This window comes from Ovis canadensis, chromosome 1, assembly GCF_042477335.2.
Source record: "Ovis canadensis isolate MfBH-ARS-UI-01 breed Bighorn chromosome 1, ARS-UI_OviCan_v2, whole genome shotgun sequence".
Classification (NCBI taxonomy): Eukaryota; Metazoa; Chordata; class Mammalia; order Artiodactyla; family Bovidae; genus Ovis; species Ovis canadensis.
The window spans coordinates 200399049-200423350 of NC_091245.1; the positions used below are offsets into that span (position 1 = coordinate 200399049).

Consider the following 24302-nt stretch of genomic DNA (forward strand, 5'->3'; position numbering starts at 1 on the left):
ATCTTGATTCCAGCTTGTGTTTCATCCAGCCTGGCATTTCACGTAATGTACTCTGCATATAAGTTAAGTAAGCAAAGTGGCAATATACAGCTTTGACAAACTCCTTTCCCAATTTGGAACCAGTCCATTGTTCTATGTCCATTTCCAACTGTTATATAATTATATATCCTTAATTTTTCCCTAAATCCCAACTCCAAAGAACAAATAAAATCACAAAATGTCTCAGATAATTAAATGTCTTCAATTAGCATTAGCTGAACTTGAACAGAGATGAAACTTTAATACTTTGAGGGAATTTAATGTAAATTCTCTACCAAAGAAGTGATAGCTTTACATCAATATTTCTTCCTGTGTTTTCTACATTTAGCTTTCCATCTAGATCCTGAAGCGAAATGTGGAAACTTCAACAGGCTGTTTTTGCTGAAAAGGAATATGATTCATTTTGAAGTGATCTTCTCTATCCTTTCCCCATGAAGCTAAGACCAAAGAGATGAGAATATCTACAACTCTGCTGTAGCCAGGACAGGTTCCAGTGTCAGCTTGGAAACCAGTCACAAGTAGGGTAAATCAGACATGGATGGAAGGTTGGACAATAGATCAGAAACACTTTGGTGGACCAGGCTTAGCAATAACAGAATGAGCAAGCAACAGGGTGAAAGTCAACCAGTTGGCCCAAGGCAAAGCAGTGAGCTTCAGGAGTGGCTATAAGAGGAGACAGAGGGAGCCACAAGGACAGTGTCAGCAAGAATTAGGCACTGGTCCAAGCAGCTTAATGGCATTGGTTGGTTTAGTCATTAAGTCGTATCTGACTTTTGTGACCCCATGGACTGTAGCCCATCAGACTCCTCTGCCCATGGGATTCTCCAGGCAAGAATACTGGAGAGGGTTGAAATTTCTTTCTCCAGGGTTAATGGCATCGGTGATGTCCAAAAGCTGGGAATAGGGGAATTGTTTTAAAAAACAGTCTCAGAGCAAGCAGGAACAAGCAGGGATCCATTTCAGAGGAAGTAGGGTGATAATTATTCTATTTAGATAAATAAAGTGTTGGAAGGGAGTCCCTATTCTCTTTGTCTTGAGAAAAATCTCTAGAAGAATGTTTCAGAAGTTGCCCAGCTTGGCCTGAGCATAGGCAGGTAAGTGTGATTTGAGGGCTTTAGGTGGCAGGATGAATAGAAAGACCATTTACATGTGTTCTCAATTGTGTCTGACACTTTGCAACCCCATGGACTGTAGCCCTGCAAGCTCTTATGTCCATGAGCTTTTTCAGGTAAGAATGGGTTGGGTTGGGTTGGGTTGGAGTGGGTTGCCATTTCCTCCTTCAGGAGATCTTCCTGACTCAGGGATCAACCCTGCATCTCCTGTATGTCCTGCATTGGCAAGTGGATTCTTTACCATTGAGCCACCTGGAAAGTACAGAAAGGCCATTTACTCATATTAAAACTCATGTTCTCCAAACCTGCTTTTCAGTAACAAAGGTAATATTTGGGAATTTATGCTTCCATTTCTGAATCTACTCAAATGGTTTAGAAATTGTAGTTGGAAAAAAAAGAGAAGTTATTAGTTATCAACCCAAATATCTTGCAACAGAAGAAGACAAGGATATTGGTTTCTAAACCAGATTTCAAGGGCAGAGTAGACCAGTAGACCAGTGAAACTGTCTTTGCCAGGGGAGAAAACCTCCTCCAATTATTGCAGCAGAGCTGAGCCTGAAATATGGGATCTCACATGGAGAATTCAAGGATGGAGAAGGGAAAGGGATCTCAAAGATGGTGTGAGAGTGATTTCAGAATAGGTCTTCCCTGCTAGCTCAGACAGTAAAGAATCTGCCCGCAATGCAGGAAAACTGGGTTCAGTCCCTGGGTCAGGAAGATCCCCTGAAGCAGAGAATGGCTACTCACTCCAGCATTATTGCCTAGAGAATTCCATGGGCAGGTGAGCCTGGTGGGCTACAGTCCACAGGGTCACAAATAATCAGACATGACTAAGCGACTCACACACACACAATCTCAGAATGATAGACCACTCATATGCAGATCATCTCTCCCAGAATTTCCAATTGGTAAGGTTTTTCTTTGCATCTATGCACAGTTATCTGACATCTCTAATCTAAGAATGAATTAAACCTGTTTACTCGCATCATTATGACTGTTTCTATAGGCATCATATCACCCTATCAGGTTGACTTTGGTCATATTCAGCTTCTGTACAATATATATTGTTTTACATACATATACACACCTTGTCCACACTCATTTCTTCAGAAAAATTTTATGAGTCTGTGAATCTAGCTGAGTGAGGAACATAAAACAAAGTTGGTAGCTAAATAAAAAATGTGGTATATATAAGTTTAACCATAGCAGAATTTTGAGAGGAGCTATGAAGATATTTTAGGTAGGCCTAGAAAGAGGTAGTGTGGTGCGGTGGGAGAAACACTAAATAAGCTTCAGTCCTTGTCCTGTAACTTGCAAACTAACCTTTGGTAAGTCATGCTTTTATAAGCCTCAACTTTCTCATTGGTGAAATTATAATACGAATTAATGCCTTACTCAAAGAGACTCTGGCAAGTTAAATGACTAAATGTTTGTGAAAAGAACTGGCACGATGCCCAGCCCACTGGATTAGGGAAAGCCCACCAATTCTCAATTTCAATCTATATTGTGTTTTTAGTTCAAGTTTTATGGGGAATAATTATTATTATTTATTTCACTATTTTCTCTTGTTCAACTAACATGTGAGTCTCCTGAGAAATGAAGTTGGAACACCTCCATGACAAGAGTGTGGAAACAGTCTTTATGCTTTATTTGATTTGGAATTTTAGATCTCAATCAAGAATTAAGGTAAGCACAGGGACAGAGCTATTAAGGAAAATTGAAAGGAACAGACATTCCTGGAATGTGGCTGCTCCTGCTTGATTTTAAATGTAAGTTAAATATTAATTTTTCTAAAAAAAAATCCCTCTTCCTGCAAGGAGGCCTTATTTTCTCTTTCTCTCGTATGTTGACAGATTATTGGTGGCTAGCCTTTCACACTAACATATTTGGAGGAAAAAAAATTTCAGATGATGCTATTTGAATAAGAAAAAAAAAAATCTTCTAAACAGTTCCCTTGTGGCCAAAATCAACAGCAGCTGAACAGGCCCAGGTTGTGGCATAGTGAGAATTATCCCTTTCATTTCAAGAGAATCAAAGATGTTTGGGATAAGCAAGATATCTGGTTACACATGATCAAAATAACTGAGTATTAGATTTGCTTTTGGAAAGTGTCTATTGAGTCTACTGCTAAAGTCTGAGCATACTTTTTATTGCTCCATAAAGATTTTGTAGGAAAGTGAAAAATTAGCTTTGAAAAAAAAATAATAAAAGTACTTGATTTGGGGGATAATAAGAAGCATTTGAAGACCTTCCCTTTCCTGAATTCTTCCTGCTGGAGGTTCCCAAATGCAAGGGGTGTGATGATGCCGTTGACTTTATAAACAGAAGTCAAAAGGAAATTCAGTCTTCTGTCAAGACTCATTTCAAAGATAATTTTAAAAAAAAGACAATGATTGAATCCCTCTTAGAACTTTTGGATGGATTCTCTTGTGCTTTGGTTGTTCTCTGAGTTTGTAAGGAGTGGGGAACGAAAGCAAAATTGCAAGCTTCTAGTTCATACCCATCTTAGCAGCAATTTCAACATCTATATTTCCAATGGCTCCCTTTCTCAAGTCATTTGTTTTCTTTCTCTTAAAAAACAGTTACAAAGCTACTATCAAACAGTGCTCCATGATATTCTGCATACTAGTTTTATGCTAAATTAAGCACACTAGTTCGACACTGCCTATCTATGTGACCTGTGGGCCTAAGTTTCCTCATTTGTAAAGTAAGGGAATTGAATAAGACTTGCAGTGCTCAAACCATGTTCTATCCAAGGGTTTCTCAACTTGTACACTATGGATACTTTACGCTGGATAATTCTTTCTTGTGGGAGGCTATCTTGTTCAGCAAGGGGTAGTTAACATCACCCCTGGCCTCTATCCATTAGATGCATATAGTACAACTGTACTCTCCCCTAGTTGTGAAAACCAACAGTACCTCCAGATATTGTCAAATGGGGTGAAAAAGTCATTAATTAAAGGAGTGGTTCTCAAACTTTGGTGGGTATCAGAACCTCCGGGAAATCTGGTAAAAACATAATGGCCCAGACTTGATTATATTACAAAGATAAGGCCTCTGTATTTTGTTTTTTAATTAGCTTTTACACATACAGCAAAGTTTGAGTACCACTGTTCATGAGGAATTGCATTGATGAAGTGATTCTCAAAGTATGATTCTTGCACCAAAAGTCTCAGCATCACCAAGCAACTTGTTAGAAATGCACATTTTGAACTCAACTCAAGGTCTGATGAAACAGGAGCTCTGAGATGATACCCAGTTGTCTAAGAAGTTGCCTAAGTAAAGAAGTGCATTCTTGGCATACTCAGAAAGACATTAAGGAATGTTAGAGACCCAGGGAGGACTCTTTTTCTCAACACAAAGTTGATACCATTAGGCAAAGCATTGGCTGGAATCGAATTCTTCACCTTGAATAAATTTTATTGCTATCTATATATTTATGCACTCCTGTTCTGACTGAGTCTTAAAAGGTAGATCAGATTTCCTTCATGGAGAGGGGAGATCTGAGTGATGGCTCATCTTAGATTCACGAATCCTCTATGTGACCTGGTGCCCTGATTCACAGACTTACACTTTGGGTTATGGCTTTGACTCCAGACCAGTGGTCTGGTTTCATATTAGAATCACTGAGGGAACTTGAAAAAATCTTAATGATCAGGCCATACCACAGGCCAATTAAATCAGAAGCTCTCAGAATCAGACTCAGATATCAGTATTTTTGCCTTCTCAGATGATTCCAATGTATAGGAAAAATTGAGATGTCTAACACTTTCTACTAAATTGGATAGGGTTTGTACCAAGGAAGATAAGATAATAGTTTTACTAACTTCAAACTCCCTCTGTTTGCCACACAACAAGCCAATAAATCAGAGATCAGGTGTTGAGGCATGGAATAATGACTTTATTCAGAAAGTTAGTAGACTGAGAAGATGGCAGACTAATGTCTCAATATAATCATCTTACTGGGGTCTAGATACTAAGTTCTTTTGTAGAACAGAGGTGGGGTAGGGGAGGTGAGGAAGAAAAGCAAAAAGGCCATTAATGTTGCAAATATTTGCAAATGTGGCCAGCCTCAGGGAGAGTATGTTTTTAATTTCTTCCTTCCTGTAACCATCCACAGGTGGACAGGGTCTTGAACAAAGGCATTCTGATTTACTGTTTAGGCAGGGGGCAGGGTTCTCCAAGGCAAGCCATTATGTATGGACAGTATCATTTTAGTGGACAAAAACAATAGGGAAAGAAAGGTTAAAGTAAAAGAAACACATACAACATGGAGTCAGATTGTGTTTTTCCTTATAACAATAAAACATGAAGAAGGTTTGATAGCACACGTCACTTTGGGGATCAATAGAAAGTTTAGTAAGGCTACAACCAATAAGCTTTCAATCTTTGCAGGCTCTGTGTTTCTAAAGCACTTTGAATCTAGTCTAACATGTACCATCTAGTCTAGCATTCTACCTTATAACGCTTCCCCCAAAATACCTACTTTGAGAGTATTTATACAAAGATGTAAATTTAAATGGCATGTATTAAATGATGTGTACATGTCACAGAATGTAGAGATAATCTATAGTAAAGCATCCTGGTGCTTTGCCCTCAGTCCCATAGCAGGATTTCCTAGCCATTGTGCTTCAAAACCTTCCACAAGTTGGTTAATAACTCTGGACTCCAGAGATTTTAACTGAGAAGAGAGACAATCCTTAGAGGAAATGTCTGGGCATATGACCCAAGTTCAAATTCTGGAATACTGAACATCCGAAGTATTCAGTACATACTCAGCTCCAAAGTGGAGATTCTCCATCAGTGGAATAAGCCTCACATCAGTGAGGTTTGGGGGAGGAAAGTAATAACAGCAAGATTCTTTGGGGTCCCTTGGAATTACAGAGCCAAGACTGTTTATGGCCAAAGTGGTCAAACCCAACAAAATGAGTGAATGAATTAGCATGAAACTCTGGCAGCCTTCAGGCCATAGTGGCGATCCCACATAAAAGCCTGCTTTGGGGACTTCAGATCAACTATGTGATAAGTGTTCTTTCCTGTTGCCCTTCTCTCTCATTCACCATCCCAGTGCCCAGGGAGACTCCAGTGAAACTGCGACAAACACTAGGAGACCACAGGAATGCTTCCAGGAGGCATACTGGAGTCAAGGGTCCAGTGCATAAGCTCTCAGGAATCCTTGTAAGAGTGTGAAGCCAAAGAACAGGAATGAAGGGAACACCTTGGCTCAGGAGGGATTTATAAGGGAGGAGAAACAGAGGAACAGGAAAGCCTCCAGCTAGTCCTTTGGAGTTTGGCAGCCATTCTGACAGCTTTCCCATTCCGAGGCTGATGCTCACTGCTTAAGGCCTGGGGGTACTGGATTTATTAAATTGTCTCTTTGTTCAGCTCTTGCAAAAATAATTTATATCTTAAAACCATTGGACATATTGGGATATTTGTCTGTCCTAGAAGAAGAGGAAACTAGACTCAAGTGCACAAGTTTACAGGGTTGGTAACCTGACGGAGGCAGGATGTAAGTATAACCATACCAACAATTCTCTGGGTCCTGTAATGCCCTCCTCTACACAGAGAAGTGGGCTGTTTCTTGTCCTTTTGTCCCTATTCCCTGCCCTAATGCACGGACGCACACCCATACAAAGTGGGTTGAGAAACAAGGGTGAGCCCTTTCCTAAGAGAACGAGCAGTAAGCTTTGATTCCAAAGGCCCGGGGTTGACTCCTTTCTTTGCCTTTCACAGTTCTGTGAACGTGGACTAAGCACTCTCCTCCTCAAGCCTCCCAAAGGGGCCAACTGGGCCTCCAGGGCTTTCCTACAGTCTGAGCTGGAGCTTCAGTACTTCACACGGACAAGGTGACGGACAAAGAGCGAAATCACAAATTACAAAAATGAGAGCTCTAAGGTCACTAATCTGGCTTTTCTTCCTCTCTAAGGAAAGGGAGTCATCATATCCATTCTGCAACCTCTAAGGGACCCCATACATCAGGCTGGCCTCCCCGGCCCCTCCTTGGCTGGCCCCCAGTGTGCTGGCTCTCTGGCTGACACCAGGGTGTCTGCCTCTTGCCTCCGGGAGGCTGCGGCCCGAGCCTGCAGGGCGCGCGCCGAGCGCCGGCGAGCAGCTCGCGGAGGCTCGGGCGGCAGGAGGAGCGTGTGAGCTGTGGGCGTCCCTTTAAGAGCGGCCGTTCGAGCCGGCCTCCGCCTCTCAGTCCGCCGAGCGCCGCGGGTCACCTGAGGCTCGCAGGGCAGCCGGCTGGCGGCGGGGCCGGCCATCGCGCTAGAGGAGCCGGGAGAGGCGACCCGGACGCCAGGTGCCGGGAGCCGACTGCGAGCGTGGCCGGCCGGCGCGCGTCCGCCACGGAGGATGCGGGAGCGCATCTGGGCGCCGCTGCCGCTGCTGCTACCCTGGCTACTGCTGCCGCCGCCGCTGTGGTGCGGCCCCCCGGACAGCCAGCATCCGGAGCGGGAGCCCGAGCCGGGGCCTTTGCAGCCCTTCGACCTGCTCTACGCCAGCGGCGTGGCCGCCTACTACAGCGGGGACTACGAGCTGGCTGTGCGCGACCTGGAAGCGGCTCTGCGCAGCCACCGGCGCCTACGGGAGATCCGCGCGCGCTGCGCCCGCCACTGCGCCGCCCGCCGCCCGCTCGCGCCCCCCGGCGCTGGCCCGGGAGCCGAGCTGCCCTTCTTCCGCGCTCTGCTCGAGCGGGCGCGCTGCTACCGCAGCTGCCAGAGCCAGCGCCTAGGGGGCCCCGCGTCCCGCCACCGCGCCAGCGAGGATGTGCGCAGCGACTTCCAGCGCAGAGTGCCCTACAACTACCTGCAGCGGGCCTACATCAAGGTACCCAGAGCGCACACCTCACGCCCTCCCGCGCCTCCGAGATGTCTCGAGCCCTCCCGCGGCTCCCGTCTTCCTGGCCGTCGGGTCAGACTGGGTCTCCTTGAACGGTTCTGTCTGTGTGTGAATCTAGATATCTGGTGGCCCGAGCTGAGCTCTGTAACCAAGACTAGATGAATCTGAGCAAGCCATTAGTTCTTAAGGCATCCTCTTCTCTCTCAAAAAGAGGACTGCACTGATAAGATGTACCCATTCAGCACCAATGTCTGAACGCTGGCAGAACCGGATCTAGTGTAAGATCTCTCGCTTCGTTTCTTGGTCTAGCTTCAGCTCATTTCTCTTCAGTCTCAGCTCCCTCATCCCTCGTACAGGCTAGTGTGCACCTTTTCTTTGAAGTTTAACACAGAGTGTTCCCAGAACAGCTGAGTTAAAGGTAGGCTTGCTCTGAATCCCATTCCTCTTTCTCCCTGCACCTACCCAAAAAGGGAAGATCAAAGGTTAAAGAGGAGTTATGTGTCAGAGGTGGTTCTGTGCGAGGTAGTCTCACTTGAAGTATCCAGAGTGCTGACTCTTTGTCCTTTGATAGAGCACTTCTAGTTTCTGGAAGTAAGCATCGTACTGAGTTGTTCACCATCAGATGCCCCCTCCTTATGGTTTTATTTATTTGTCTTCAACTTGCCTGAAGTTTGTGACAGGAGGTAAACAGTGTACTGACATTTTCCCCACAGTCACGATTTTGAAGATCCATGTGGGTGCTTCAGCAGAGACAATTTAGCCTGTGTTTCTCAGTCTCCCACTCTTTCTTATCTTTGTTTCTCTGAACTTATGCTTTCTCCCTTTTTTGCCTTTCTTTGTTCCTTTGTCAACGTCTCTTCTCCAGCTGTTGAAGTGGCAGCTTTGGGGGTTGATTGGTCATGCCAGCCAATGGACTGGGCTGCATTTCTGGGATGGTGACAATACACACCAGGTGCAGATATGATGTCTTTTGCAGCTCATCCCACAAGGTCTTTGCAGATTTGCAGCTGTTGGTGGAGCTCAGGAAATCACAACCATAACTCACTCTTAACTCACAGTGCCCTGGCTAAAGTGTTGGATTTAGTATCTTGGGCAAGAAATAAGGAGAAAGCCTGAATTCTTTTCAGCATATGTCTTCTACTGGCTTGTGCATCCTTAAGGATTTGCTGAGACATATATTAATTATAAATCTGCTTTCTCTAAAATGAATATCACAGTTTTGGGTAGTCTTAGATAAATCAGTCAATAGTATGAAGAGAGGGGCCTGTGAGTATCCAACAGCTGAAGGTACATTCGGTGGGTTCCCAGAGCAGAACGTGGGTGGTCCAGATTGGTCCCAGCAACACTGTCTTCCCAGGAGTCTCAGATGTGAGGTTGGCAGTCCCGCTGATTGTTCTGTCACACATCTTGGGTACATTTTCCTTTTTCAGGTCTGGGAAAGGAATGTGTATTTGTTTTCACTCCTATAAAAATAAATAACCGTGAGGTAATTCTCAGAATGTGAGTGTCTTTGGTTCTGTAATAACCCTTGCTTCACTGCTAATGTTAACATTTATCATGCTCCTGTTTCCATCTCCTGTTGGAAGTCAAAGAAGATGAAGCCATAGGTTTAACATGCCTCAGTTTTTTTGCAGTCAATTGATTACAGGAGTTAGTCGCTCATGGGTAGTTCTGTGGGTAAACTACCTGGTGTGGTCTGACGAACCAGTGAAGTTGAAGTCCCTTAAAAAATATGTGAGTTCATGTGCTAATTTCTGTTTTACCAGCAATGTTTCTGAGAGCAGAACACCTCTTGCATCTTCTTCCTGTTCATTTCTACTCCAATAGGCACAGTGCCTTGAGTCTATAGAATTGATGATCTCTTAAGGAGGAGATCTTCTGACCCTTTTTGAAATTCATTTTTGGTGAGTTGGAGTCATCAGAACTATCTTTATGAACATCAAATAAGGTGTTCCCTCCACCCAAGAAATTCACACTTTTAGCCTTTGCTTGGCTTCTTGGGAATTTGACTTATAAACACATACACACACAATCTTCTGAGTGCAAACCAAAATTCTGAAAATAACAAAGTACCGTTGGGCTCTGACAGGTTTGAATCGTAAAGTTCATTCATTCCCTGATGATAGATGGGTTCCCTGAATATGCCTACATGTGATCATGGTACCTTGTGTTGCTGACTTACTTTGGACATCAGTGATCCATTCTGCACTTGAAAAGGATAATCCTGGGCCAGATGGAATTCAGTGAAGACTTTGTAACTAAGATTTGAGATCATGAATCCTGTGATACAGTTAGAGCTAGTAGACTTCCTAGAGACAAGGAAATATATTTGTTCTCAGCTAGGGGTTTGCAAACTCTGGGAGCTCTCCAGAGATGCTGTTGCTCCCCCAAATTCCAGTTAGTGAGCAACTAATGGAAGTGGATTCTCTATGCTAGAGTATTGGAAGGGAGAGATTGCGAATTGTGAAATCTAAGGCCTGTTGATATCAATTTCTCTCATCATAATGAGGAAAGGAGAATCCAGATAGGAAAAGGGGCTTACCCAGTGTCACGAGTGATTTGCCTTGATGAATTGAGTATAGGACTGGGAGTCAGAGGTCTGGGCTCTGCCAACAATTGATCATGCCTGTGCACACCCACTGCCCCCTGGGGTAACCTCGGATCCCACAGAATGCTGAGTCCCTGGGGCTATCCATTTGCCAGATTTGGACAGCTCCAGGAATGAGTCAGTCCTTGTGCTGTGGGGTAACAGACAGTCATTGTATTTATGTTCTGGGCTGTTCTGTAGAATCTTCCTTAAGTCCTGGCATGCCGGTAATTCCTCTGAGGTGAGATGGTAGTTCTACTTAGATCCCAAGCACACTTTTTTGTTTAAAGGCAGGGCAAGACTCTTTAGACTTTCAAATTCTATTATTTCAGATTGTATCATATCACTCATAATTCACATCCTAAAATCTAAGATAAAGCTTTGATCAGAATAGTCTCTACTTGGAAACCTTCACTGGTTTCCCTTTGCTACTGGATAGAGCCCACAGTGTTTACTGCAGCCTATCTGACCTTTAACTTTACCGGCTCAGTTTCTCCCCCACTCTGCCATCCTTCAGCCAGAGGGAGCAATGGATGCTTAATCTTTTGTGTCTGACACTTTTGCACATCTGGGTTTGTTTATTCTTCTTTGAGAGGCATAGAGGCTCTGGAATGGGATCAATCTGAGACTGAACTTTAGCTCTTCAATCTCCAGCTCTGTGACTGAAAAATTCACAAAAGCTTTCTAAGCTTTAGTTTCCCCATCTTGTAGATAATAGAAATAATAGAACCTAACTGGTTGGTTTAGGTTTAAGAGAGGATTTATATAAGACACCCAGGACAGGGCCTATTTCTATTTCCAGAAACTCTGGAAATGTGTCTCTTATTATTAGTTATAATAATAATATGTTTAATTATGATAGTAGCAGACTTAGTTATAGTGGTAGTAGATTAGTTATAATAAGATTAGTAGATTTTCCCACCTCCTTCTCTGTGTGTTCAGATGGTAACTATACAAGCATGAGCATATGTGCTAAGTTGCTTCAGTTGAGTCCAACTCTTTGTGACTCTATGGACTGTAGTCCTGAAGGCTCCTCTGTCCATGGGATTCTCCAAGCAAGAATACTAGAGTGGGTTGCCATGCCCTCCTCCAGGGGATCTTCCTGACCCAGGAATTGAATCTGCATCTCTTAGAGCTCCTGAATTGGCAGGTGGGTCCTTTAGCACTAGTACCATGTGGGAAGCACAAATGTACCTATTTCTGTGACATCCTCTTTTCCTCAATTGGCAGCCCCCAACAGTCCATTATTTCTCCCTCCTTTGAATATCCACAGTAAAGAATATGATCCTCTCATATCATGTTTCATTTTTAACATTATTTTGGAGAAATCCATGTATTTATTATCACTAATGTGAGCTCCTGGAGATCACAGAATGGTCAGAGTCACTTTTGTACCTCCTAACGAAGGAGTTTCCAGATCTGGAAGATCAGTAGATAGATGAATATTATGAATCACCTGGGCATTAAAAATATAATTTAAAATTGGAGATTTAGGTTCATTAGGTCTGTCTGAGTTCAGTCTCAGCATCTATATCCCCCCTACCCCAACCAAATACCTAAAACAGGGGGTGGTAGCAGTAAATGCTCAGCTTATGTTTGTTGAATGAATGATAGCTTGGTTGCTTGTGTACAAAATATTGTTGAGAAAGATTGTTGCATGGTGATAGGAAGTCTTCTCATGTTAGTTATCAGATTTCATGGCTTGTCAGTTGGGAAAGAAAGTTACAGAAGAACTGTAGACTGCTTGACTTTTCACTCTTTTCCATTTGCAAGTTCTGGCTAATGTTGCAAACTTCCTTTCCCTCCCTCTCCATCTTTTCTCTAATTTAATCCTTATTTTCTAAAACTATGCTTCGGAAAATTCTTGACACGCTGTGCCTGCTTTATGTACATTTGTGGAATTTAAACAAACATAAGAGAGATCCTTTTCTTTTTCCCTTATCTGTGTACTTTACAATCAGGAATACTTTGACAGTATCTGTTTTTCTGTCAGTGTTCCCAGCCATTTAGTAAAAGGAAAAAAAAAGATATCCAGTGCTGTTTATTTTTATTTTTTTTATTTTTACTTAAAACAAGCTTGTCCTTCCATGTTTTGTTTCTAAACTGGAGCTGTGTGCCATTTGACATTTGTTTTTCTTCTTAAGATTAGAGGCGGGGGTGAGGGGGGAAATGCAATTAAGTTAGGCAATTCTATCTCCCTCCTACAGTCATCTCCCCCAAATTCCTTTTTCTTGACCGTAATTTATTTTATTAGTGTTTTCTAAAAAAGAAAAAAAAAAAAAGCAAGCTGAAAGATTTTCCTCACTCTTTTTCTTCTTTATCCATTTCTTTCTCCTAGATGAATGCCTTAAGAAAAATGAGTTTGAAACCTAGATCACATGATATGTGCTTAATATATATTATTTTAGTTCAGGATAAAAGCTTTTCCCAAGTCTCATATTAAAATCTCTTTTTAACCCATCTGTAGACTACGTACATTTTGTCCACAAATTATTTCAAATAGGGAGTTGAATTTATGTCTTCTTGAAATAGTTGTTTTGAAATTTCCTAGTGGTTTTTTCCTCAAGGGATGTGGCTTTTTTTCTTTCTTCTTATTACAATTTTTTTTTTTTCCAGGCTTGATTTATCAAAATCCACTAGTCATCATCTTTCTGTCCCACTGGTTAGGAAAGAAACCTGGGAACTTCTTGGTGTAGCCAGCTCTTAAGTCCTCCTTAGCTAAGGAGATTAAATATCAATTGTTTCCTGCTAGGAGGCTGACTTAATGAAGGCCCAGTCAGCTCTTTATCAATCACCCATTGTGACTGGCAAATGGTAGCTTAAAATTCAGTTAAATGAAGGGAGCAATTTCTTACAGGTTTTCTCCTATTTTAGTCTGGTGAAAACTTTTCCCAAATCTCAAACCTATAAAGGGATTTCTTTATAGGTTTTAATAAAAGAAAGTAATAAACTACTTTTCTCTCTTCACAAATTCCATCTCTGAGACTCAAATGTATTCTGTCATGAATATCATTTGCTCAGTGATAAACTCCAAAGGGATAAATGTGTGAAATTCTTTTGGGAATGTTTGATAAAATGTCAACTTGCTTTGTGGATGGAGTTTAAAATTTTTGAAAGGTGGATGGATTCATCTAAAATGAAAACTCATTGGATTTGGTGTAATAATGGTTCTTTGTACTACTAAGGACTTGAGTAAAGATCTTAGAGAACTGGAAGGGACTCCAAGGGAATATCTTGTTCAACTCTCTGTCTCTTCAAGTTAAATAGTTGGTTTGGGGCAGTGAAGTAAGGGTGAGAGAGGGAGGAATACATATTTTGCCTAAGAAATGTGGTCTTGTAAGAATAAAGAGTGATAATTATTAAAAGCATTAAAATACTACAACTTGAAGGACCCTCAGAAATCATAAAGTCTGTCCTTGTTTTGATAGCTGATGGCCTCAGAGGTTCCATAATGAATCAAGGAGGATCAGCAAGTGGAGCTGGGTCAGAATGTCCAGTGCTCTTGTGGGCTTCCCAGGTGACGCTAGTGGTAAGGAACCTGCCTGCCAATGCTGGAGATGTAAGAGACGCTGGTTTGAGTCCTGAGTCAGGAAGATCCCTTGGAGAAGGAAATGACAACCCATTCCATGGACAGAGGAGACTGGTGGGCTACAGACCATGGGGTGGCAAAGAATTGGACAAGACTGAAATGATGTAGGATGCACGCACAGTGCTCTTTATAGACTCTGTGGAAGGGACATGGTTACCTCCAGAGGGGCAGTCTGGTAAATCAGTGATGCCACTGAGACCTGCAGTGGACCTGGTGCCTCCAGAGATGGAGCAGACACAAGGCCCAGTTTCCTGGACTGCCCCGCCCACCCTGCATTTTCATTCACATGAGATGTAGGCCACTTAGCCAAGAGTCACAGTCGTCTGGTGGAAAATTTTGCATTTCTCATTAGGAAAAAAATAATTTCTCCTGTCTTTTTTTCCATTCAGCTTTTCTCCTATAATTCTTTTTCTGTTCTTTTATTCATCCCTCTTTTCCTGCTGACTTCCTAGCTATGTAATTTCCATGAGGGCTGGCCTTCATTTGCCAAATGTCCCAAACACCTTTAAAAAGAGAGAGAGCTGGAGTCAGCCTTCTGTGTGATATGTTTCAGTGCTGTGTGTATGATTTTGGGGGTTTAGTACTGAGGAGAGCTGCCGGCTATGATCAGAAGCAGCTGATTTCATTTGACTACACCCCTCTCTGCTTTACTTTCTTTCTGCATCTCTCTCTCTTCTTTCCCATTCCTTGTCCTGTTGATGATCTCCATAGTGAAATTACATCTGCCAAGGAGCAGGTTGAGGAAATCAATCAAGGGAAGAGAGAAGCAAGTAGCAGTCCAGGTAATGTCAGGGTTCTGGTTCTAATAAAATGAAGCCCAGAGAGCCTCTTATTTAATTTGATACATAGACATAGGCATCTACTTCTATGAAATTCTTTTTATGTCCTTTTCACCCATACGATCTGTGCAAGAGTTGGGTATATGTTGGGAAAGGTATTCATTTCCCTTTCCTCTTGGGTCCCCATCTTTCTGCAACTGTTTCCTGTCACATTCATAGAGCATATGTGCTCCCACCCTTTCATTTTAGAGAAGGCAAAATAAAGTCTGGAAAAGTATCAAGTTGTCCACATGTACCCAGCAACTTAATGGAATAACCAGGATTAGAATCTAAGAACCCTGATTCCTACCTCTGTGACATTGCTGATGACCACCATTTATAAGACACACACTGAATACCTGAAATTGCCAAGGTTAATATCATATGCATAGCATGCCACTTAACATTATTTCCCAAATAAGATATACCTTGAAAATAAAAGCTACCTTATGAATGTTATTCCTTGCACTACTGTTCTGCCCACTTCTGGAAAAAGCTCAGAAACAGGATCCTGGATTAATACTGTCCTCCAATAAACCTAATGGAAATGAATGAGCAAAGAATCTTCTTTGGAAGGGAAAAGGAGGTATAAGAGCCAGAAAGAGGGAGATCCAAGATGTCAGATTTTCCAGAAGTTCAGGGCTATCAAAATAATTCTGCTGGAATTCATTATCTATAAATAATAGATTCAGTTTTTCTGCAAGCAATGAGACACTGCTGAAGATTACAGTGTAATTATATTGGAACTCTGGAAAAGGAATGGAGAAAAGCAAAAGATATGATAAAATAAATAAATGTGAAACAAAGCAGAGGAACTGTTAACAAACCCTGAATTGCAGTAAAGCTAACTGAGCCAGTTTTGATTTATTCTTTCTGCTTGAATGCTAAATTTCTAGTTTTCACTTTGCCAAGATCAATAGGCTTGCACGAAGAAATCAACACATAATTAGGACACCAGACACAGTGGATTATCCTAAAGCCATATTTGGCTGGTTTCAAAAATGATCTCAAATTATAGTATCAAAAACTAATCCAGAAAGCCATAAAAATTATTTCCCCACTGAAGTAAAAATTATTTCTTGGTAGTATTTTTCAGGCTGAATCCAGGATCAACAATCACCATTTGATTGTAGCCCAAGGCATTTAGAAATGCTACTAGGGAAGGAGATTTTCACAGTCATTGTTTCTATAGGATGACCAAGGGCTCAGTCATACAATGAAGTCTGCAGGTTTTTGGATCAGTAGGTATTTAAGTTTGAGTTTCTCAGCCTTCAGTTCAGTTCAGTCGCTCAGTTGTGTCCGACTCTTTGCGACCCCATGAATCGCAGCACGCCAGGCCTCCCTGTCCATCACCAAAACCCAGAGTTCACTCAGACTCGCGTCCATCGAGTCAGTGATGCCATCCAGCCATCTCATCCTCTGTCATCCCCTTCTCCTCCTGCCCCCAATCCCTCCCAGCATCAAAGTCTTTTCCAATGAGTCAACTCTTCGCATGAGGTGGCCAAAGTACTGGAGTTTCAGCTTTGGCATCATTCCTTCCAAAGAAATCCCAGGGCTGATCTCCTTCAGAATGGACTGCTTACTGATATTTGGGATGATTGATTTTTGTCATTATAGGTTGTCCTTTGCATTTTAGGATGGCCTCATCCCTGACTTTTACCTACTAGACAGCAGTCGCAACACACTTCATATTGCTTCTAAGCTGTGACAACCAAAAATGTCTCTGTACATGGCAACATGTCTCTCGGAGTCAAAATCACCCTATTTTGAGAACCACTGTTTTAAACCTGTAGCCATATTTAAGATAACTGGACGTTAAGATTAGACAAGTATAAATCAAGTGTTTGACAACATATGCTAGATGGCACTGGGCCCACTGATGAATCATATTTATGAAAAAGTTTGGCTTTAGCTTGATACCTTTTGTGAGGGGAATTCCAATCGAAATAGAGTCTCTTTCTCCAAGATGCAAATCACTTGGCTTATATTCCTTAGCTGGTCTTCCCTCATGGCTAGGCTAGTACAAGTTGCAGGAAAGACCAGAGTAATTAGCTTCTCTCTACTTATTATTGGAATATGACAGCATAGGTTACTTTAGCAATACAAACTAACACCTTTCAATCTTGAACTCCAAACTCCAGAATTAATGTATTTTTTATTCAACTTGGAAAGTACCCAAACTCAGTCATTTAAAAGTAATCCACTGCAACTCTTAGTTTTCTTGGGGTTAGTTCTTTATCACATATGCTCTTAGAAAACAGCTTGCCTCAAACCCAAAATGCCACCTTATAGGATACTGGAAAGTGGGAAAAATGAGAGGGGATCAGAAGAAAAAGGAATGATTGTGAGATTGAGAGAGAGAGAAGCTCAGAGGGTATCTCAGTCCTTTGGTATAACAGAAGACCATATGCTGGTGATTTATAAACAAAAGTTATTAATTATCTATTAATTCTTAGAGTTCTGGAAACTGGGAGGCGAAGATCATGGTACGTGCAGGTTCATTGTCTGGTGAGAGGCATGCTCTGCTGTAACCTCTCACATTGCAGGGTAATTTCTGGACCTCTTTTATAAAGGCATGAATTCATTTCTTCTTGACCTAATCAGCTCCAAATGCTCACCTTGTAATACTTTGGGAACTAGGTTTCAACATAGGAATGTTGGGGAACACAAACATTCATACCATAGCAGAGGGAAATGCAGACATAGATGGAGAAAGATGGAGTGATGATAGCAAAAATTAATGAAGGAAGGCAAGAACAGTAAGGTAAAGTCTGAGAGGGCCCCGTGAGTGAAAGGAGTTTACACGAAACAAACATGGACGTTGCATTCTCTGAAATTCATGTCTCTGTAATAAAACCAATCATTCAGAAGCAGATCTTGGTCGTTCTTCATCCAGAGGCCCCATACTCAGTTGAGACATTTCTGTCATGATAAGGCCCAGGGTAGCAGAGCCATTCAGTTTCTGTGTGGAACAGAGAAGGGAGGGATGTCTTTGGGGAGATTTTACATGACCTGCACTCAATGTTTACCAAATGTTAAGGGAAAATGCCATTTTGCCATTTCAGGTTTCTTTGAAATCCTAGATGGAGCTAAATGTTCTCCTTTTCGTAATAGGGTAACTGATTAAATGGCTAAATGGTATATCTAAGATCCCACAGCTGGTAAGTAGAGTCAGAATCTGAATCCAGGTTTTTCTGTGACAAAACTCGAGTTCTCATTCACTTCTCACAATTTTGGTTTTGACATGGAACAGGCCTATATTCATTGGAAGGACTGATGCTGATGCTGAAACTCCAATACTTTGGCCACCTGATGGGAAGAACTGACTCATTTGAAAAGACTCTGATGCTGGGGAAAGATTGAAGGCAGGAGGAGAAGGGGATGACAGAGGATGAGATAGTTGAATGGCATCACTGACTCAATGGACATGAGTTTGAGTAAACTCTGGGAGTTGGTGATGGACAGGGAGGCCTGGCATGCTGCAGTCCATGGGGTCGCAAAGAGTCAAACACAACTGAGTGACTGAACTGAACTGAACTGAACTGAGGCCTGTATTCAAAAGAATCCTCCCTTTTATTATATGACACTGGAAAAGTTCACATGTGTAAATATGAGTTCCTTATTTGGAAAACGGCTTCTTGTGAGAAGTTAATTTAAAAAAGAAAAAAACATTTTGAGTTCATCTAGGTCAGCATTAACAAAGAAGTACAACTGATCCTTGAACAGCATGGTTTGAAATATGAGGATACTGCGGCATTGCATAATCCCCAGTTGTTGATTCTGCAGATTCAGAACCATGGATAAAGAGGACCAACTATAAATTATATGCAGATTAAATATATATATATTGGAATGTAGTTGCTTTACAATGTTGTGTTAGTTTCTACTGTCCAGAAAAGTGAATCAACTATATGTATACATATATCCCCTCTATTTTGGATTTGCTTTCCATTCAGGTCACCACAGAACATTGAGTGGAGCTCTGTGTTATAAAGTAGGTTTTCATTAGTTTATAAGCAAATTTAGACCACACAGAGGTTAGAGTCTCTATCCCTCCATATTTTTCAAGGGTCAACTTATTTCCTTGCCTCATAGCTGCTGTGCAGAGAGGAAATTTGTAAGGAAATCTGAAAGGCGAAAGAAGACTTAGGCATTTTGATAAACTAAAACAATAAGTACAGTACAGTACTTAGAGTAGGTAGAGAAAACTTGATTACACACAAAACAAAAATTTGACCTGCTCAGTTGGAGCTCTTAACTTCAAGTTCAATTCCCTAGACATTGGAGTGTAAGCTTACTGGCCTCCTTTCAGCGTCAGACTAAAACAAAAGTTCTTCTTATTGATATCTTGAGATTGTATTTTGCTGCTTTGAGAAAAGTCTTTTTGCTTCCTCCCCTTTTCCTTCTCCATCCCCCTGATTTCACAATTTCCATGAGACTGTGGTCTCTTCTTTGTATTTGTCAAAAATGGACTGTGTTCAAACACATTCCAAACCTTTGCTGTTTTCTATTAACAGATAAAATCTCTTCCCACAGACCAACACACCCTGGGAATTTTAAACTGCTTTAAGCCTTTTCACCACCCTGATCTAGAGTACTCCTGGGAGATGGCCTAGGTTTGGGAATCAACAAACATCTCTTCATCACAGACACCAGAAATAAGACTGCTTCTTGTATGACAGGCAAATGAGAGAGTAGCAAAGATAAAACAGAGAGAATTATGAGTTCAGAAATCAGGCAGTTTAGGCTGTGTCTCCAGTGGTGTCTCTCATGCCTTTAGGTCTCTATTTGGACAAGGGCAGAATTGGACTAGATGGCTTATAAGAACTCTTCTACATCTCTCAGCCTGAAAGTGAAACTTGCTCAGTCATATCTGACTCTTTGCAATCCCATGGACTATACAGTCCATGGAATTCTCCAGGCCAGATTACTGGAGTGGGTAGCCTTTCCCTTCTCCAGGGGATCTTCCCAACCCAGGGATCACACCATTGTTGAATACTTTTATGGACTGGTGCAGTGAGCCAACAATCTATCTATGGATAAGAAAAATGATGAGATAGTGTAATGGAATACAAAGTGGTAGAATGGAAGTTTGAAAGGTCAAAAGACAGGAGATACTTTCAGTGTATCTGATGCTAGTCCTCATTTTTGGACAACCGTTTTAAAATAAAATTTGAAGAAGGACATGGTAATATTTAACTTGGTGGAACTTTCAGAAGTACAAGATAAACTAGGGCACAAGCAGGAAGGACTAAAAGATATAAATAAAAGACTCAGAACTGTTTTATGAGAAACAGTTGGAATAGGGATGAATAAACTAAACAAGAAAAAAAGGCTTTGAAAAGATCATTATCTGAGACAACTGTTCTGGATCTTTATGGCACCTAGGAATTGAACAAGTAGGACCAAGTAACAAAAGTTATGGAAAACGGGATCTTGGCTCAAATATGGAAGACTTTCCCAACACTAACAGCTGTTCAAATATAATAAATAGCCCAAGAAGAAGGTGTTCGAATGTAAGTCAGACAAATACTTATATAGGGAGGTTGCATTTAAGGTTCAAACATTAAAATGATGTTGAAATAAGATTTTTTTCAACACACATCATTTAATTGTATTTCTATTTTTAAAATAGTGTATACATTTTTAAAGGTTACTTTCATTTATGGTTATTGGAAAATATTGATTGTATTCCTTGTACAATATGTCTTTGAGCCTATAGGATAGATAAAATTTAGTATATTTTCCAATCCAGAGTTAATAAGACTCTATGATCTTATTAATGAAAATTTGTCTTATATCCACAGATGGTATATCATTAAAGATTTTTTTCATTGGAAAAACCGTGCAGCTTTCTCTCTATCCTGCTTCTTAATTCTGGCTAATGTACTCTTAGACCTGGGTCACCAGCACACTCCCTATAAATAACTTAAGGATAAAGGAAAAGAGAAAAACAAAAAAACTGCCATGGCCTCAAAACACACATGGAAACACACACATGGAATATTTAGCAGTAACTGCATCCATATGTACGATCTGCATCAGGCATCTGATTTCTGGCTCAAGTGTTGCTGTGATAACATCTGAAAAGGATTTAGTTGCAGCTCCATAGGACCAATGACAGTTTTAGGGTAAGTGGGTGACAAATGATCGGAGCATCCATGCTTAGAAATTGAAAGTGGATGCACCTTTCTTAGCAAGGACAATATACTCAGAAAACCCAGTTTCATTCACAGAGCCTTGGAGCTGCTATTCTAATTTGCTCTGTTTGTGTGCTATCCAGAGGCTAAACTGAAAAGCTGGCCATATTCCACACTGTAGTTCAGTTATGAAACCTTTGCCAATGTCAATTCTGTTCAGTTTCACATATGAGTTGCTAGGGGGTCTGCCCAGAATATTATGTTTAAGAATATTTAAAGAATATTAAATGTTCCTAAATAATATTTAAGAAATTCCTTTATCTGACTCTCTCTCCTCTGAAATTACCTTCTTACTTTTTAATTGGGGGGCGGGGGGCAGAAGTGCTTGGTACCCTTGGAAAGGAGGGGAGTGAAAGTCCAGGTTCCCTGCACTAGGAGCTGACCAAGGTCAGGGGTCTGCAAGATTTTTTCCCCTGGAATTTGGCTGGAGTTCTGAGGGTATCGTCACAGATGTTCCTCTTCCATTGTCCTAAATATTCTGTTCCCTTAACTAAAAGGAACATGCCTTGGGGTGGGGGGTACTTTTTGTGTCTGCTCCCATTGGTATGTCCAAGTTACGGGTTTCTGCGTCCAATCTAGGATGCATCAGCTTAGTTCAGTTCAGTCACTCAGTCGTGTCTGACTTTTGCGACTCCATGGACTGCAGCATGCCAGGCCTCCCTGTCCATCACCAACTCCCGGAGTTTACCAAAACCCATGTCCATTGAGTCAGTGATGCCATCCAACCATCTCATCCTCTGTCGTCCCCTTCTCCTCTTGCCCTCAATCTTTCCCAGCATCAGGGTCTTTTCCAGTGAGTCAGTTCTTTGCATCAGGTGGCCAAAGTATTGGAGTTTCAGCTTCAGCATCAGTCCTCCCAATGAATATTCAGGACTGATTTTCATTAGCATTGACTGGTTTGATCTCCATGCAGTCCATGGGACTCTCAACAGTCTTCTCCAACACCACAATTCAAAAGCATCAATGCTTTGGTGCTCAGCTTTCTTTATAGTTCAACTCTCACATCAAACACGGCTACTGGAAAAACCATAGCTTTGACTAGACGGACCTTTGTTGGCAAAGTAATGTCTCTGCTTTTTAATATGCTGACTAGGTTGGTCATAGCTTTTTATCCAAGGGGTACATAGGAGACAAAAGGAAAAACCAGGAAATTTATCACTATGTTCAAGGGCCAGATCTTTAGCCTGCCCACCTTTTCAGGCTCTTTCAGAGTCTTCCTGTGTTTTTGGTCCAGAGGTTTTTGATGTGCTCAAGAGAAAGTCTAGGGAGAAATGAGTTTATTTCACTTTGTTCAGATTTAGAAGTCTTCATGCAGATTCTTTTAAGTCATCTTTATAGTAATGATGATAAATACAATTTGAGTGGGCTTGATTTAAAAAAACTCAAAGTAATCTGTGTTATCAATGCTTTACCACAAGAAAACTACATAAAAGTCTTTCTAACAAAACTCTAGTCAGATTCACCACCACTTCCACCACAACTGGATTTATGTTAATGAGGTGAAGTTTGGAAAGCACCTAAGGAGGGGAGGGGAGCTGGTTGCAGGGTAACAAACCTTGATTGAAGGGTTGGAACTATCAGTCCTGCCCACTGGTTTGCAGAGAGGAGAGGGGGACGAGAGGTCGAGTCACTTACCAATGGTCAATGAAGTAATCAATCATAAGTATAATGAAACCTCTATAAAACCCCCAAAAAATGGGATCTGGAGGGCTCTGGGTTGGTGAACAAGGAGAGGTGCTGGGTGAGTAGGGCATTCGTAGAGGGTTTCGAAGTTCTGTGCTCCTTCTCCATACATTTCCCTCTGCCTCTTATCCACTTGGTTGTTCCTGAGTTATATCCTTTTATAGTAAACCAGTGATCCAAAAAAATCTCACCACCACTGAATCATTCTTAAGTAGATCAACTAGTCTGTGTTATGGTTCATGTCAAGTTGTTAGGAGTCTTTCCTGCTTTGACTTTAAAGGTGTAAAGTATCCCAGCCCTTTGGCTAAGCTATTACCTGCCTGCCTTTTTACTTATTTATGTGTCTGTAGAGGAGACCCCTCTGGTATACTAGATTAAATGTGATTTAACTCTTCATAAATAAATAAATATGCAATCAGTTCATTTTCCCAACAGGATATTTAATAAAAATTTATTTATCATGTTACATGTGGGAGACTAGTTTATTTAGGATTTAAAATAAGAAAAGAATGCTCCTAAGAAGGGGATGACAGTAGATGAGATGGTTGAATGGCATCACAGACTCAATGAACATGAGTTTGGGTAGGCTCCGGGAGTTGGTAATGGACAAGGAGGCGTGGCATGGTGCAGTTCATGGGGTTACAAAGAGTCAGACATGACTGAGCAGCTGAACTGAACTGAAGAAAGAGTTCTCTCTTTTTTTTTTTTTTTCTCAGTGTTCCAAAATCCATATGACATCCCCATAATCTGGCTCAGTTGGTAAAGAATCTGCCTGCAATGTGGGAGATGTGGTTTGATCCCTGGGTTGGGAAGATCCCGTGGAGGAAGGCATGGCAACCCACTCCAATATTCTTGCCTGGAGAATCCCATGGACGGAAGAGCCTGGTGGGCTACAGTCCATGGGGTTGCAAATAGTTGGACACGACTGGGTGACTCAGCCCAGCACATGTTCTAGATTACTGTGTGTAAGTCTTTGACCTCAACATTCAGACATGGCCAACAATACTGTTTGATTTCTTTTGTGCACTTGCTAGGAACTGACACTTGTTTGTTGAAATGGAACTGTCAATTCTCCTACAGCATGAATTTCTGGATTAATACTCCTTGTGATTAGGCATTTGAAATTACCATTCTGTGCACTTGGTCATAATTTTTAAAGTGGGCTGTTTCATGGGGGTGCCAACTTTATAAGTCAATTTATGATTATGAACATGAGTTTAGGTGGGTACACTGGAGACAGTGTTAGAATAAGGAGCTAGGAAACTGTGGCTCTAATTATAACTGTAGCACTAACTCTCTATTGTGATGATGAATTTTCCTTTTCTGGACTTCAATTTCTCCACTTATAAATGAAATGTTTGGGATGTATAATCTTGAAAGTCTCTACTAACTTTAATAAATTTTAATGTGTGGCTGAATATTTCCTATGAT

The 24302-nt window shown here is 41.4% G+C and overlaps 1 protein-coding gene across 1 annotated transcript in view; it reads left to right on the forward strand.

Annotated features, from left to right (window-relative positions):
- Nucleotides 1-6968: 6968 nt before the first annotated feature.
- Nucleotides 6969-24302, forward strand: part of P3H2 (prolyl 3-hydroxylase 2) — a 178438-nt gene continuing 161104 nt past the window's right edge. The window contains exon 1 of the mRNA XM_069557820.1: nucleotides 6969-7982. Coding sequence (XP_069413921.1) covers nucleotides 7509-7982 — 474 coding nt within the window. The 5' untranslated portion in view covers nucleotides 6969-7508. The remainder of the gene's footprint in view (nucleotides 7983-24302) is intronic.